This window comes from Triticum urartu, chromosome 1A (genome assembly GCF_056163025.1).
Source record: "Triticum urartu cultivar PI428250 chromosome 1A, HENAU_Tu73, whole genome shotgun sequence".
NCBI lineage: Eukaryota > Viridiplantae > Streptophyta > Magnoliopsida > Poales > Poaceae > Triticum > Triticum urartu.
The window spans coordinates 91,908,162-91,924,613 of NC_141873.1; the positions used below are offsets into that span (position 1 = coordinate 91,908,162).

Here is a 16,452-nt window from a genome sequence, read left to right on the forward strand (position 1 = left end):
ATGAACTATGGTTTAGCAAGAAACCTAAGCTGTCGTTTCTTAAAGTTTGGGGTTGCAATGCTTATGTGAAAAAGTTTCATCTTGATAAGCTCAAACCCAAGTCGGAGAAGTGCATCTTCATAGGATACCCAAAAGTAACTGTTGGGTACACCTTCTATCACAGATCCAAAGGCAAGATATTTGTTACTGAGAATGGATCCTTTCTAGAGAAGGAGTTTCTCTCGAAAGAAGTGAGTGGGAGAAAAGTAGAACTTGATGAGGTAATTGTACCTGCTCCCTTATTGGAAAGTAGTTCATCACAGAAATCTGTTTCTGTGACTCCTACACCAATTAGTGAGGAAGCTAATGATGATGATCATGTAACTTCAAATCAAGTTACTACCGAACCTCGTAAGGTCAACCAGAGTGAGATCCGCACCAAAGTGGTACGGTAATCCTATTGTGGAGATCATGTTAATTGACCATGACGAACCTACGAACTATGAGGAAGCGATGATGAGCCCAGATTCCGCGAAATGGCTTGAGGCCATGAAATCTGAGATGGGATCCATGTATGAGAACAAAGTGTGGACTTTGGTTGACTTGCCCGTTGATCGGCAAGCCATAGAAAATAAATGGATCTTCAAGAGGAAGACGGACACTGATAGTAGTGTTACAATCTACAAAGCTAGACTTGTCGAAAAAGGTTTTTGACAAAGTTCAAGGTGTTGACTATGATGAGATTTTCTCACTCGTAGCGATGCTTAAGTCTGTCTGAATCATGTTAGCAAATTGCCGCATTTTATGAAATCTGGCAAATGGATAAACAAAATTGCATTCCTTAAAGGATTTGTTAAAGAAAGAGTTGTATATGATGCAACCAGAAGGTTTTGTCAATCCTAAAGGTGCTAACAAAATATGCAAGCTCCAGCGATCCATCTATGGACTGGTGCAAGCATCTCGGAGTTGGAATATACGCTTTGATAAGTTGATCAAAGCATATAGTTTTTTACAGACTTGCGGTGAAGCCTGTATTTACAAGAAAGTGAGTCGGAGCACTACAGCATTTCTGATAAGTATATGTGGATGACATATTGTTGATCGGAAAGAATGTAGAATTATTCTGCAAAGCATAAAGGAGTGTTTGAAAAGGAGTTTTTCAAAGAAAGACCTCGGTGAAGCTGCTTACATATTGAGCATCAAGATCTATAGAGATAGATCAAGACGCTTGATAAGTTTTTTCAATGAGTACATACCTTGACAAGATTTTGAAGTAGCTCAAAATGGAACAGCCAAAGAAAGAGCTCTTGCCTGCGTTACAAGGTGTGAAATTGAGTAAGACTCAAATCCCGACCACGGCAGAAGATAGAAAGAGAATGAAAGTCATTCCCTATGCCTCAGCCATAGGTTCTATAAAGTATGCCATGCTGTGTACCAGATCTATTGTATACCCTACACTGTTTTTTGGCAAGGGAGTACAATAGTGATCTAGGAGTAGATCACTGGACAGCGGTCAAAATTATCCTTAGAGGACTAAGGAAATATTTCTCGATTATGGAGGTGATAAAAGAGTTCGTCGTAAAGAGTTACGTCGATGCAAGCTTTGACACCGATCTGGATGACTCTAAGACTCGATCTAGATACATATTGAAAGTGGGAGCTATTAGCTAGAGTAGCTCCGTGCAGAGCTTTGTAGACATAGAACTTTGCAAAATACTTACGGATCTGAATGTGACGGACCCGTTGACTAAAATTATCTCACAAGCAAAACATGATCACACCTTAGTACTATTTGGGTGTTAATCACATAACGATGTGAACTAGATTACTGACTCTAGTAAACCCTTTGGGTTTTGGTCACATGTCGATGTGAACTATGGGTGTTAACCACATAAAGATGTGAACTATTGATGTTAAATCACATGGCGATGTGATCTAGATTATTGACTCTAGTGCAAGTAGGAGACTGAAGGAAATATGCCCTAGAGGCAATAATAAAGTTATTATTTATTTCCTTATATCATGATAAATGTTTATTATTCATGCTAGAATTGTATTAGCCGGAAACATGATACATGTGTGAATACATAGACAAACTGAGTGTCACTAGTATGCCTCTACTTGACTAGCTCGTTGATCAAAGATGATTATGTTTCCTAGCCATAGACAAAGAGTTGTCATTTGATTAATGGGATCACATCATTAGGAGAATGATGTGATTGACTTGACCCATTCCGTTAGCTTAGCACTTGATCGTTTAGTTTGTTGCTATTGCTTTCTTCATGACTTATACATGTTCCTATGACTATGAGATTATGAAACTCCCGTTTACCGGAGGAACACTTTGTGTGCCACCAAACGTCACAACGTAACTGGGTGATTATAAAGGTGCTCTACAGGTGTCTTCGAAGGTACTTGTTGGGTTGGCGTATTTCGAGATTAGGATTTGTCACTCCGATTGTCGGAGAGGTATCTCTGGGCCCTCTCGGTAATACACATCACTCAAGCCTTGCAAGCATTGCAACTAATAAGTTAGTTGCGGGATGATGTATTATGAAACGAGTAAAGAGACTTGCCGGTAACGAGATTGAACTAGGTATTGACATACCGACGATCGAATCTCGGGCAAGTAACATACCGATGACAAAGGGAACAACGAATGTTGTTATGCGGTCTGACCAATAAAGATCTTCGTAGAATAGGTAGGAGCCAATATGAGCATCCAAGTTCCACTATTGGTTATTGACCAGAGACGTGTCTCGGTCATGTCTACATAGTTCTCGAACCCGTAGGGTCCACACGCTTAAAGTTCAGTGACGATCGTAATTAGGGTTTTTGTGTTTTGATGTACCAAAGGTTTTTCGGAGTCCCGGATGTGATCACGGACATGACGAGGAGTCTCGAAATGGTCGATACATAAAGATTGGTATATTGGAAGCCTATATTTGGGTATCGGAATCGTTCCGGGTGAAATCGGGATTTTATCGGAGTACCGGGGGGTTACCGGAACCCCCCTGGGGGGTTAATGGGCCTACATGGGCCCTAAGGGAGAAGAGGAGGGCCGGCCAGGGTAGGCCGCATGCCCCCTCCCCCCTAGTCCGAATAGGACAAGGAAGGGGGGGGGGGGCGCCCCCCTTTCCTCTTTCCCCCTTCCCCTTTCCTTCTCCAACAAGGCAAGAGGGGGGAGTCCTACTCCCGGGAGGAGTAGGACTCCTCCAGGCGCACCCCTAGGGGCCGGTCACACCTCCCCCCTCCCTCCTTTATATACGGGGGAAGGGGGCACCCCATGACACACAAGTTGATCTTCGTGATCGTTCCTTAGCCGTGTGCGGTGCCCCCTTCCACCATATTCCACCTCGGTCATATCGTAGTGGTGCTTAGGCGAAGCCCTGCGTCGGTAGAACATCATCACCGTTATCACGCCGTCATGCTGACGAAACTCTCCCTCAACACTCGGCTGGATCGGAGCTCGAGGGACGTCACCAAGTTGAATGTGTGCAGAACTCGGAGGTACTTGGATTGGTCGGATTGGGAAGACATACGACTACTTCCTCTACGTTGTGTCAACGCTTCCGTTGCCGGTCTACGAGGGTACGTAGACAACACTCTCCCCTCTCGTTGCTATACATCACCATCATCTTGCGCGTGCGTAGGATTTTTTTTTGAAATTACTACGTTCCCCAACATAAATAGCATGGTAATTTGCTTAAATAATCCTTATATGCTAGGTATACAAGATTAATAATAAAATTCTCTTCTGAGTGTGTTGAATACTATGAGAAGTTTGAAACTTGATAATTGTTTTGAGATATGGAGATGGTGATATTAGAGTTATGCTAGTTGAGTAGTTGTGAATTTGAGAAATACTTGTGTTAAAGTTTGTGATTCCCGTAGCATGCACGTATGGTGAACCGTTATGTGATGAAGTCAGAGCATGATTTTATTGATTGTCTTCCTTATGAGTGGCGGTCGGGGAGGAGCGATGGTATTTTCCTAACAATCTATCCCCCTAGGAGCATGCGCGTAATACTTTGCTTTGATAACTTGTAGATTTTTACAACAAGTATATGAGTTCTTTATGACTAATGTTGAGTCCATGATTATACACACTCTCACCCTTCCACCATTGCTAGCCTCTCTAACACCGCGCACCTTTCGCCGGTATCATACACCCACCATATACCTTCCTCAAAACAGCCACCATACCTACCTATCATGGCATTTCCATAGCCATTCCGAGATATATTGCCATGCAACTTTCCACCGTTCCGTTTACTATGACACGCTCCATCATTGACATATTGTTTTGCATGATCATGTAGTTGACATCATATTTGTAGTGAAGCCACCATTCATAATTCTGTCATACATGCCACTCATGAGTCATTGCATATCCCAGTACACCGCCGGAGGCATTCACATAGAGTCATATTTTGTTCTAAGTATCGAGTTGTAATTCTTGAGTTGTAAGAAAATAAAAGTGTGATGATCATCATTATTAGAGCATTGTCCCAAGTGAGGAAAGGATGATGGAGACTATGATTCCCCACAAGTCGGGATGAGACTCCGGACGAAAAAAAAGAGGCCATAAAAAAGAGAGAAAAAGCCCAAATAAAAAAATGAGAGAAAAAGAGAGAAGGGACAATGCTACTATCCTTTTACCACACTTGTGCTTCAAAGTAGCACCATGATCTTCATAGTAGAGAGTCTCCTTTGTTATCACTTTCATATACTAGTGGGAAATTTTCATTATAGAACTTGGCTCGTATATTCCAATGATGGGCTTCCTCAAAATGCCCCAGGTCTTCGTGAGCAAGCAAGTTGGATGCACACCCACTTAGTTTCTTTTTGAGCTTTCATATACTTATAGCTCTAGTGCATCTGTTGCATGGCAATCCCTACTCACTCACATTGATATCTATTGATGGGCATCTCCATAGCCCATTGATACGCCTAGTTGATGTGAGACTATCTTCTCCTTTTTGTCTCCTCCACAACCACCATTCTATTCCACCTAAAGTGCTATGTCCCTGGCTCACGCTCATGTATTGCGTGAAGATTGAAAAAGTTTTGAGAATGTCAAAAGTAAGAAACAATTGCTTGGCTTGTCATCGGGGTTGTGCATGATTTAAATACTTTGTGTGGTGAAGATAGAGCATAGCCAGAGTATATGATTTTGTAGGGATAACTTTCTTTGGCCATGTTATTTTGAAGAGACATAATTGCTTAGTTAGTATGCTTAAAGTATTATTATTTCTATGTCAATATTGAACTTTTGTCTTGAATCTTTCAGATCTGAATATTTATGCCACAATTCAGAAGAGTTACATTGAAAATATGCCAAGTAGCACTCTACATCAAAAATTCTATTTTTATCATTTACCTACTCGAGGACGAGCAGGAATTAAGCTTGGGGATGCTTGATACGTCTCCAACGTATCTATAATTTTTGATTGCTCCATGCTATATTATCTACTATTTTGGACATTATTGGGCTTTATTATCCACTTTTATATTATTTTGGGGACTAACTTATTAACCGGAGGCCCAGCCCATAATTGTTGTTTTTTTGCCTATTTTAGGGTTTCGAAGAAAAGGAATATCAAATGGAGCCCAAACGGAATGAAACCTTCGGGAACGTGATTTTCTCACTGAACATGATCCAGTAGACTTGGACCCTATGTCAAGCAACCAACAGGGAGGCCACGAGGTAGGGGGCGCGCCTACCCCCCCCCCCAGACGCGCCCTCCACCCTCGTGGGCCCCCTGTTTCTCCACCGACGTACTTCTTCCTCCTATATATATACCTACGTACCCCCAAACGATCACATACGGAGCCAAAACCCTAATTCCACCACTGTAACTTCCTGTATCCACGAGATCCCATCTTGGGGCCTGTTCCGGAGCTCCGCCGGAGGGGGCATCGATCACGGAGGGCTTCTACATCAACACCATAGCCTCTCCGATGAAGTGTGAGTAGTTTACCTCAGACCTACGGGTGCATAGTTATTAGCTAGATGGCTTCTTCTCTCTTTTTGGATCTCAATACAAAGTTCTCCCCCTCTCTTGTGGAGATCTATTCGATGTAATTGATACGTCTCCGTTGTATCTATAATTTTTGATTGTTCCATGCCAATATTCTACAACTTTCATATACTTTTGGCAACTTTTTATACTATTTTTGGGACTAACATATTGATCCAGTGCTAGTTCCTGTTTGTTGCATGTTTTTTGTTTCACAGAATATCCATATCAAACGGGGTCCAAACAGGATAAAACAAACGGAGATTGTTTTTGGAATATATATGATTTTTGGGAAGAAAAATCCATGCGAGACGGTGCCCGAGGGGGCCACAAGGCAGGGGGGCGCGCTCCTGACCCTCGTGGCTACCCCGTAAGGCAGTTGATGCCCTTCTTTCGCCGCAAGAAAGCTAATATCCGGATAGAGATCGTGTTAAAATTTCAGCCCAATCGGAGTTACGGATCTCCGGGAATATAAGAAACGGTGAAAGGGAAGAATCTGAGAACGCAGAAACAGAGAGAGACAGAGAGACAGATCCAATCTCGGAGGGGCTCTCGCCCCTCCCATGCCATGGCGGCCATGGACCAGAGGGGAAACCCTTCTCCCATCTAGGGAGGAGGTCAAGGGAGAAGAAGAAGGAGGGGGGCTCTCTCCCCCTCGCTTCCAGTGGCACCGGAGTGCCACCGGGGGCCATCATCATCACCACAATCTTCACCAACAACTTCACCGCCATCATCACCAACTCTTCCCCCCTCTATGCAGCTGTGTAAGCTCTCTCTTACCCGCTGTAATCTCTACTTAAACATGGTGCTCAACGCTATATATTATTTCCCAATGATGTATGGCTATCCTATGATGTTTGAGTAGATCTGTTTTGTTCTAATTGTTATTTGATGATCGTGATTGGTTTGAGTTGCATGTTTTATTATTGGTGTTGTCCTATGGTGCTCTCCGTGTCGCGCAAGCGTGAGGGATCCCCGCTGTAGGGTGTTGCAATACGTTCATGATTCGCTTATAGTGGGTTGCGTGAGTGACTGAAACACAAACCCGAGTAAGGGGGTTGTTGCGTATGGGATAAAGAGGACGTGATGCCTTATAATGCTATGGTTGGGTTTTATCTTAATGATCTTTAGTAGTTGCGGATGCTTGCTAGAGTTCCAATCATAAGTGCATATGATACAAGTAGATAAAGTATGTTAGCTTATGCATCTCCCTCATATAAAATTGCAATAGTGATTACCGGTCTAGTTATTGATTGCCTAGGGACAAATAACTTTCTCGTAACAAAAAGCTCTTTACTAAAACTAACTTAGTTGTGTCTTTATTTAAACAGCCCCTACTTTTTATTTACGCAATCTTTATTATCTTGCAAACATATCCAACAACACCTACAAAGTACTTCTAGTTTCATACTTGTTCTAGGTAAAGCGAACATCAAGTGTGCATAGAGTTGTATCGGTGGTCGATAGAACTTGAGGGAATATTTGTTCTGACTTTAGCTCCTCGTTGGGTTCGACACTCTTACTTACCGAAAACTGTTGCGATCCCCTATACTTGTGGGTTATTAGTAATCTTCTTTTGCGGTGTGTTTGTTGAGACCGATGAATTGTGGGTTTATGATCAAGTTTATCTATGAACAATATTTGAATCTTATCTGAATTCTTTTATGTATGATTGGTTATCTTTGCAAGTCTCTTCGAATTATTAGTTTGGTTTAGCCTACTAGATTGATCTTTCTTGCAATGGGAGTAGTGCTTAGCATTGGGTTCAATCTTGCGGTGTCCTTTCCCAGTGACAGTAGGGGCAGCAAGGCACATATTGTATTGTTGCCATCGAGGATAACAAGATGGGGTTTTAATCATATTGCATGAATTTATCCCTCTACATCATGTCATCTTGCTTAAGGCGTTACTCTGTTCTTATGAACTTAATACTCTAGATGCATGTTGGATAGCGGTCGATGTGTGGAGTAATAGTAGTAGATGCAGGCAGGAGTCGGTCTACTTGTTTTGGACGTGATGCCTATATACATGATCATACCTGGATATTCTCATAACTATGCTCAATTCTGTCAATTGCTCAACAGTAATTCATTCACCCACCGTAAAATACCTATGCTCTTGAGAGAAGCCACTAGTGAAACCTATGGCCCCCGGGTCTATCTTCATCATATTAATCTTTCAATACTTAGTTGTTTTCATTGCTTTTATTTTACTTTGCATCTTTATCATAAAAATACCAAAAATATTATCTTATCATATCTATCAGATCTCACTCTTGTAAGTGACCGTGTAGGGATTGACAACCCCTTATCGCGTTGGTTGCGAGGATTTATTTGTTTTGTGTAGGTGCGAGGGATTCGCGCGTAGCCTCCTACTGGATTGATACCTTGGTTCTCAAAAATTGAGGGAAATACTTACGCTACTTTGCTGCACCACCCTTTCCTCTTCAATGGAAAACCAACGCAAGTTCTCAAGAGGTAGCATCATACAAGCAACAAGCACATGCAAAAACTTATCCTGTCTGAGTACAGACAGCTGAAAAGAAAGAAGGCTAGAAAGCCTGTCTATCTACAAGACCCTCCAAAGGAACTAGACTTATGTCTGGGATTCCCAAGCTAATCGGCGAACTCATCGTAGGAATCTAAAGTGAGATAGAAGTCTCCTCTGCAAAAACATAAATTAAGCAAACGTGAGTACAAATGTACTTAGCAAGACTTACATCAGAACTAGCTACATATGCATCAGTATCAACAAAGGAGTTGTGGAGTTTAATTGCAGCAAACCATATTTGACTCAGTGGCTATCATGTACTATGACTACCAGTATTATCTTTGAGGTGATAAAGCGCATATGAGTCCACATATTCACCACATCAATACACCACTATGGATTCGCTCCCGTCTCCCTACGAGAAGGTCATCCATAGCACTCACGTTTATCTTGCGCATTTTAGAGTATCCACTTCAAGTTGTCTATGAACAATGTAAGATTTCCAAGTAGTCCATATCCGAGGACGCGGCTATTCGAATAGATTCATACCCCTGCAGGAGTGTACTTCTTCACACATGTGTCCACCACTTAGCGCTTGTACACGACATGTGCTCGGCAGACTTCAAGCGAAAGCCGGCGGGGGTATAGACCACGACCTAACAAACCACACAAGTCTCTAGTACAGGTTTATCGCCTATTTGAGTTCCATCCGCAAGGAAGTCTGGCTAAGGTTTCCACTAGGGCCCCAAACGATGTGTGCAGGGTTCCCAAGCCCACCAAACGGGTGCCCTGGTACACCGTGCCACTTGCCTACCGCATCATAGCCCATCCCTAGGGTCAGCGCTACGCACGACCTCCAGCATACTACAAACACCAGAAACTACTTGCAACTGCTAGACAAAGTACAGGGGGTTAATAAGTCAAGCGGGGTCATATTTCAGGGCCCAATGTGTGGTAGACTGGTAGTAGCTGTTCATGGATCACAAACACAGAACTCAGTTCCCGAGGACGGATTCAATGAGACGACCCACCATGTACTCCCATGGCCTCTCATCGCTACCTTTACCAAATCATCTTCACACACTTAGCTCTCGGCAGTAGGACATGTTCACCATCATTCCAGTCCATCCTAGATGAATAAGACCTGACACAACTCTAAGCATAGCAGGCATAGCAAGCAACCATGAATGAGTAGGCACATCATGGCTCAAACAACTCCTACCCATGCTGGTGGGTTTTAACTAATTACTGTGGCAAAGACATGTCATGTAGAGTAATGGGTTCAACTACCGCAACATGTAACAGTTGAATCATTGTTGTCCTAATGCAGTAAAAGAGAGTAAGAGCGAGAGAGTGGGATTGTATCGGAATGCTCAAATGGGGTTTTCTTGCCTGGCACTTCTGAAGATAGAATTGTGTCTTCATCAGTGGCAATGATCTCAATGTCAGAACAAACATCTACCGAGAGGGGACAACCACCGACAAACATAAAAAGGAACAACATTCAATGCAATGCACAACCAAATGCATGATATGGCATATCAAGGTACTGAATTGAGCTAATGCAACAACAAGTCATTTTAACTGAAGTGGAATTCAGAAACATATCAAATTCCAACTCCAAATCTATTTACCAAATTTGCCCTAAACACGATTTGTCCTAAACAGTGAGGTTAACTTGTTCAAACATGCATGAACATGGAACAAACAGATTCTTCATATTTTTCTGATAATTTCTTATATATAAATTATTTTCATTGGAGTTACTATTTAATTTCTATGAAATTTGGAAGTTTTAACTATTTTCTGGAATTTTCAGATTTATCTCTAAATTAGAAAATCCAGTTAATTACATTATGATGTCAACATCGTGTCATGCTTACATCACCTAGTCAAAAGCAGGTCCAGGTCAAACCGGACCAGTGGGTCCCACTGGTCAGTGTCATAGTGATGGCTAGGGTCACAGACAGGTGGGCCCGGTCAGAGGCCACGTCAGCAAGGTCAATGCTGACGCGTGGGTCCATCGGTTTAATTAATTAACATAATTATTTTGGTTAAGCAGTAAACTAAAAGGTGGGACCCATTGTCAGTTTCTTAGGTGGTTAATTAGGGGGGGTGATTAACAACCTAATGAAGGTTTAGCCGGTAGCTAAACGCCGGTGGCCATCCAGTGCGACAGAGGCTCGTGGGAGTCTCTATTCCAGCGACCATTTGTCGCGCGAACGGGTGCATTCGGGAGCTGGGAGCGTGCCGCGTCCAGCGGTCCAAGTGGTTTGGCGCGAGGAGGCCAGGAACGACGGCGGCGTCAAGGTCCACGGCGGCCGGAGCTCGGCCACGGTGGAGATCCTCGCCAAGGGATGCAAACGAGAGAGGAAAGAGAGGGGTTCTACGCGGGAGCTCACAACACATCGGATGGGGTCGTCAACGAGCTCGGGGGTGCACGGGTGATGGCGAACCGACGACGACCATTAACCGCGGTCGAGGAGGAAGACGAGCTTGTTGTCAGCGGAGCGAGGCTTCCCGCGTTGCTTGGACCCGTGGAGAGGACGAGGACGACGCCGCGGAGCTCTTGGACATGGCAGAGGAGCAAAGGGGTGGTTGTGGCCGCGTCCAATGGTGACGGCGGCAACGGCGCGCTCCGGCTCCTCTCGGTGAGCACAAAAGCGAGAGGGGGAAGGGGCTAGAGCGAGCAGAGGGCGAGCAAGAAGTGAGAGGGGGCCTCGGGCCTCTCCAGACGCAGATCAGGTCGAGAGAGGGGCAAGCAGGAGGTGGTCGGGGACGCACGCGCGTGCGCCACTCTTCCCCTCTGCCTACTAGCAGGAGGAAGAAGACGGCTCTGTCCTCGGTGGGCTGGGCCGGCCAGGTGGGTTGCCTATTGGGTCGTCCAGGTAAGCCAGGTAAGTCCTTTTTTTCTTAATTTCTTTCTAGTTTCTATTCTCTGCATTTGTTTTAAATTTGGTTTGTTAACCAAATGACTTTATAAAATTCTGAAACATTTTGTGGGCACTAATTATTTCTAAGGCCCTCAACCAATTCTAGAATTATTGGAGCATTTAAAAATATCTATAGGATTTAATTGCACCAATTCAAATACAATATGGTTTAATTCAAAAATCCAGAATGTACTAGAAATATGTGCGTAATTTTTGGCAGAGGTTCTAACCTTAGTCAAAAATCATGAACTTTTCTGCAGGGCATTTTGGGTCATTGAAAAGATTTATATTCGATCCTAGTTGAATTTCATCAGGTGCTAGGGTTTGAGCGTCCCATTTCAAATTCATTTAAACTTAGACATGATGCATGGATGCAAATGCCACTATATACAAGCATTATTCTAGGGTTGTGACAGTATTTTTGATATTCAAAAAGAACATCCGTCATCTTGGCCGTCGGTTTTGTCCGGCGCCAGTGAATCAAATGGAGATCAGCAAGAGAAGGACTCTGCGAGGAAATAGGCTGAGGGCCGCCGTGTAGCATAGGAGATGCACACGGGATGACTCAAATTGTGAACAGGCAATACCAATTAGTTTTTTTAAGAAAAATGTTCTATATACTCCAAGATATTCCAATGCTGGAGTTTTTTTTTAAATTATTTTCTTCATTAAGTTATTTGATTAGCCTGTAGATCTTTTTTTTGAGGAATCACACGGGGGAGAGGATCCCCACCTGTATGTATATTACTCAAAAGCCAGAAAGGGCCAAGCAAGATTACAGGGTCACGGCGAGCCGTGAGGTAAGGAACAGCAGCCAGGAGTTGGCCGCTGCCATGTCAGCTGGGTCACGGAATCTATTCAGGCAGACCTCAAAGTCCTTACAGATATTTCTAACAGTGACTAGGGGAGGGTGAACTTCAATACGGAATACAGCAGCGTTTCTAGAGTCCCAATTTTCCACAGGATCATGAGAAGAACTTTAAGCCAGACACGGCCATCCAGGGCGTCTGAAGGTTGGAGCAGCCAAAGGTCTTGAAACCTGGTGGTGGGAGTTAATCCCAGCCATTCCCAAGTCCGAGTCGCATGCGGACAGCCAAGGAACAGGTGTGAGGTGTCCTCGGAGGGGCCGCTACAGCGTGGACATGCAGTGTCGGTGGCGATCGTTTTGTGGAACAGGTTGCACTTGGTATTGAGACGCCCTCTGAATAGTAGCCAGGCGAAGATTTTAAGCTTGTGAGGGGCTCTAGACCTCCAAATCAGAGGGGCATGATCATCCTCGACCTTTTCATGGAGCAGAAGTTTGTAGGCTTTCTTGGGGGAGAAGCTCGTGCCATGGATCAAGAACCGTTCGTCCGGAGCATCGGCTAGCTGGAAGTCCTGCAACAACAAAGAGAGAGCAGCAAGCTCGCGCGTGGCGGCCATGGTTAGCCTGTTCACCAGGTTTGCCTGCGCCCCATACTGCATGATGTGCACCACAGGGATGTGAGTATTTGTGGAGTGAGAGTAGAGGCTTGGGAAAGTAGTTGCGAGCGGTGTGGCCTGTAGCCAGGAGTCGAGACAAAAGAATGTCTTTTGACCGTTCTTTGTGAGCACAAAGGTGATGGACAGTAGTTTGGGTAGCTGGGCTTGTATGTTTTTTGTTAAAAAGGAGGGTTTTGCACTGCTGGCTACATGAGGTAGGCTACATAGGTGTTGTTTGTCTAACCAAGAGATCCACGGCAGGGGGGTGGTATTGTTGTTGTAAGGTATAAAATGTTAATTTTTAAAGAAGTTGTGTGGACTTCAATGTGTGCCTTGCCTTCATTGGTATTCGATACTTAGATAATCTTTTTTTTGCGGGATAGTCGCAACCAAGTATTTTGCCTCAATATAGATAGTCATACAAGCAATTAATCAGTATTTGTTGCACTGTCTCTACGAATAATGAATAAGTTGGTTCTGAAGTGTTAAACACCAACAACATACAGATACTTGCAGGCTATATATCAAGCTCCAAAAGGTCTTTTTCTTTTTATCCACAAGCTCCAAAAGGTCTAAATACACGCTGTTTGAATTCTTTTGTGTAAAATCATGAATTGACAAGTCTCACAGGGTCATTACTAAACAACAAACCGAGACACTAAAGGATCAGAAATTAACCAATCCTCAAAAAACTTGCACTACGTTTTAATTAGTTCTAATTTCATTCGGTTCTTCCTCATGTTCTCCAAAACTAACTTCTTACACGCACCTAAATCTGTGTTTGAGTTTTCTACAGTAAATCTGTAATGCTAGTCTATATGGATAGCACCGTGTTTAAGTTTGACTTGAAGCACCATCACATTCACTGAACTGTGTAATCCCCTGTAAATGGAGAGGCACTTGACGGCACCATTTGCAACTCAGCTATCGTTGAAAACCTCTTCTGAATCACCAGACCAAACCATTATTTTTTCTTCACGAGAGAGCGATTTTATTACCATCAGGCTCTGCATCATCGAGCGGGATAATGCAGGCGGCCCAATCCCCATACGAAACTGCATGCAATACATTACAATTTCCTATGGTTGGGTCTCCACTAGACCACTACACCTTGGACTTGAGACAAAAAGGCAACGGAAGCATGCTAAGTGCAGCACCATCACACTAGTGACTCCACCATGGCAGCCAATTGCCATTTTCAGAATGTGCTGTTTTGGCACAAAAAATGTTTGTTAACAGGAGAAGATCGGTGCATGCGCAGCCGCACCACTATCGCGATGACTTGTCGTACCGGGAACCAATATTCACCACTTTAACCGTCTATAAGAGCAACCCAAGGGACCATGAACTATGCAGGCAGTCCAAGTCTCAAAGATAGTGTAGCTAGTAAGTGAGACTGTAAGTGTTGAGACATGGAGTACTCTCACCGCAGCAGGTTGCTCCTGGTGTGCTCAGTTCTTGTGCTGTGCCTCGTAACCCGAGGCGCGAGGTGCGATGAGTTAACCAGCGATTTCTACGACTGGACATGCCCCGGTGTGTATGACGTCGTCCAGCAGCAAGTGTTTTCTGCCATGAGGGAAGAGCCCAGGATGGGAGCCTCCCTGCTCAGGCTCCATTTCCATGACTGTTTTGTCAATGTACCTCAACTTTCTTCTAAACTTTATGTTGTCGTACGTTTCCTACTGTGCTGCAGTTACTCAAAAAAATTGTTGCATTGTATGCAGGGGTGTGATGGTTCAATCTTGTTGGATGGCGCCGATGGTGAGAAATTTGCACTACCCAACCAGAACTCTGTCAGAGGGTACGAGGTCATCGACGCAATCAAGGCCGACATCGAGAACATGTGCCCCGGGGTGGTGTCCTGTGCTGACATTGTGGCCATTGCAGCTGGCTATGGAGTACTCTTTGTGAGCATCTTTCGTCTCATACTCCATTCTGTCAGAATCATTCAGCTGGTGATACAAAGTATTGAGTAACTATGAACTGATTGTTTTCAGAGTGGAGGGCCTTACTATGATGTTCTTCTGGGGAGAAGGGACGGTCTGAAGGCGAATCAGTCAGGAGCTGACAACGGCCTACCCTCGCCGTTCGAACCGATCAGCTCCATCGTACAGAAGTTTGCCGATGTCGGCCTCGACACGAAAGACGTCGTGGTCTTGTCAGGTAACAGTTGTCACAAAACTAACTACCTGCACGAAAGTTCACAACTAGAATTAAATCCCGTGCTACATCCCTGAAAATGAAACTGTGACAGTGTGGCCATGCTTAACTCATAGAAGCAATCAAGCAACTACTCCCTCTGTTCCTAAATATTTGTCTTTCTAGACATTTCAAATGACTACTACATACGGATGTATGTAGACATATTTTAAAGTGTAGATTCACTCATTTTGCTCCGTATGTAGTCACTTGTTGAAATGCCTAGAAAGACAAGTATTTAGGAACGGAGGGAGTGGTTCTTAAACTTCATTCCTCACATCCAAATTGTCACGAAATTTTCTCAGGCGAATTATCATACACTTGACCTGATCTTATGGAATGGAGTTTAGAACGGAAAGCTCTATTTGTCAAGAACACATTACCTAAATTCTGAACGTCAAAAATTCAGATAATAATTCTGAACGTGAAAACCGACAGGTGCCCACACGATCGGGCGAGCCCGGTGCGTGCTGTTCAGCGACCGGCTGACGTCCACCAAGAGCTCGGCCGACCCGACGCTGGACGCTACCATGGCCGCCGACCTGCAGAAGCTCTGCACCGGCGGCGACGGCAACCAGACCACCGCGCTGGACGTGAGCTCCGCGGACGTGTTCGACAAGCAGTACTACCACAACCTGCTGAGCAAGAAGGGCCTCCTGACCTCTGACCAGGGCCTCTTCTCCGCCGACGAGGACGTCGTCGCCAGCACCACAAAGGCGTTGGTGCAGACGTACAGCGACGACGGCGAGCAGTTCTTCTCGGACTTCGGCGCGTCCATGGTGAAGATGGGGAGCATACCGTTGCCAGCCGGATCCGCCGGCGAGATCCGCTGCAACTGCAGGGTTCCCAATAAAAAATGAGCAACGGCGAGCAGAGCTCATCATCTGCTAGGTGAAAGATGAACGGGTAGCTAGGAAGAACTAGCCGACTGGTTAATAAAGCAGGAGTGAGGATTCAATCCCAGGCACCTGTGCACTGGTGCTAGCCAGTAGAACACACTGGGTGTTATTTCATCAGCTGCTAGATGATCTTGGAATTAAATATAGTCAATGAAATGTGTTGTTGTGTGTAATATTAATATGTTAAATGCTCGAAAAAAAAGATCAAATATAATTCTTCGCATTTCATAATGGTCTGATTATGATCCTTGTTTGAGTGCGAGCTGATGAACATTGAACAATCAATGGACTGATGGCCACGTTGATTGATTTGACTCCATTCAATTTTGTCACATCATGCGGTTGATCTTAACTGTCTCTACAGTTTGACTTGTCTTGCGTGCTGCCGATCATGGCCGTGTGGACAAGGGAATTATTAACTAGCAACAACCAATTATGAGTAGGTTGCCATAGTATTAGTATTTCCCA

At 44.2% G+C, this 16,452-nt stretch overlaps 1 protein-coding gene across 1 annotated transcript; it reads left to right on the forward strand.

Moving 5' to 3' along the window:
- The first annotated feature begins 14,223 nt into the window (after positions 1-14,223).
- Positions 14,224-16,215, forward strand: LOC125550338 (peroxidase N). The gene is made up of 4 exons (XM_048713314.2): positions 14,224-14,523; positions 14,611-14,793; positions 14,884-15,049; positions 15,524-16,215. The coding sequence occupies exons 1-4, from the start codon at positions 14,299-14,301 to the stop codon at positions 15,943-15,945; spliced, it is 996 nt and encodes a 331-aa protein (XP_048569271.1). The 5' UTR covers positions 14,224-14,298; the 3' UTR covers positions 15,946-16,215.
- Positions 16,216-16,452: the final 237 nt, after the last annotated feature.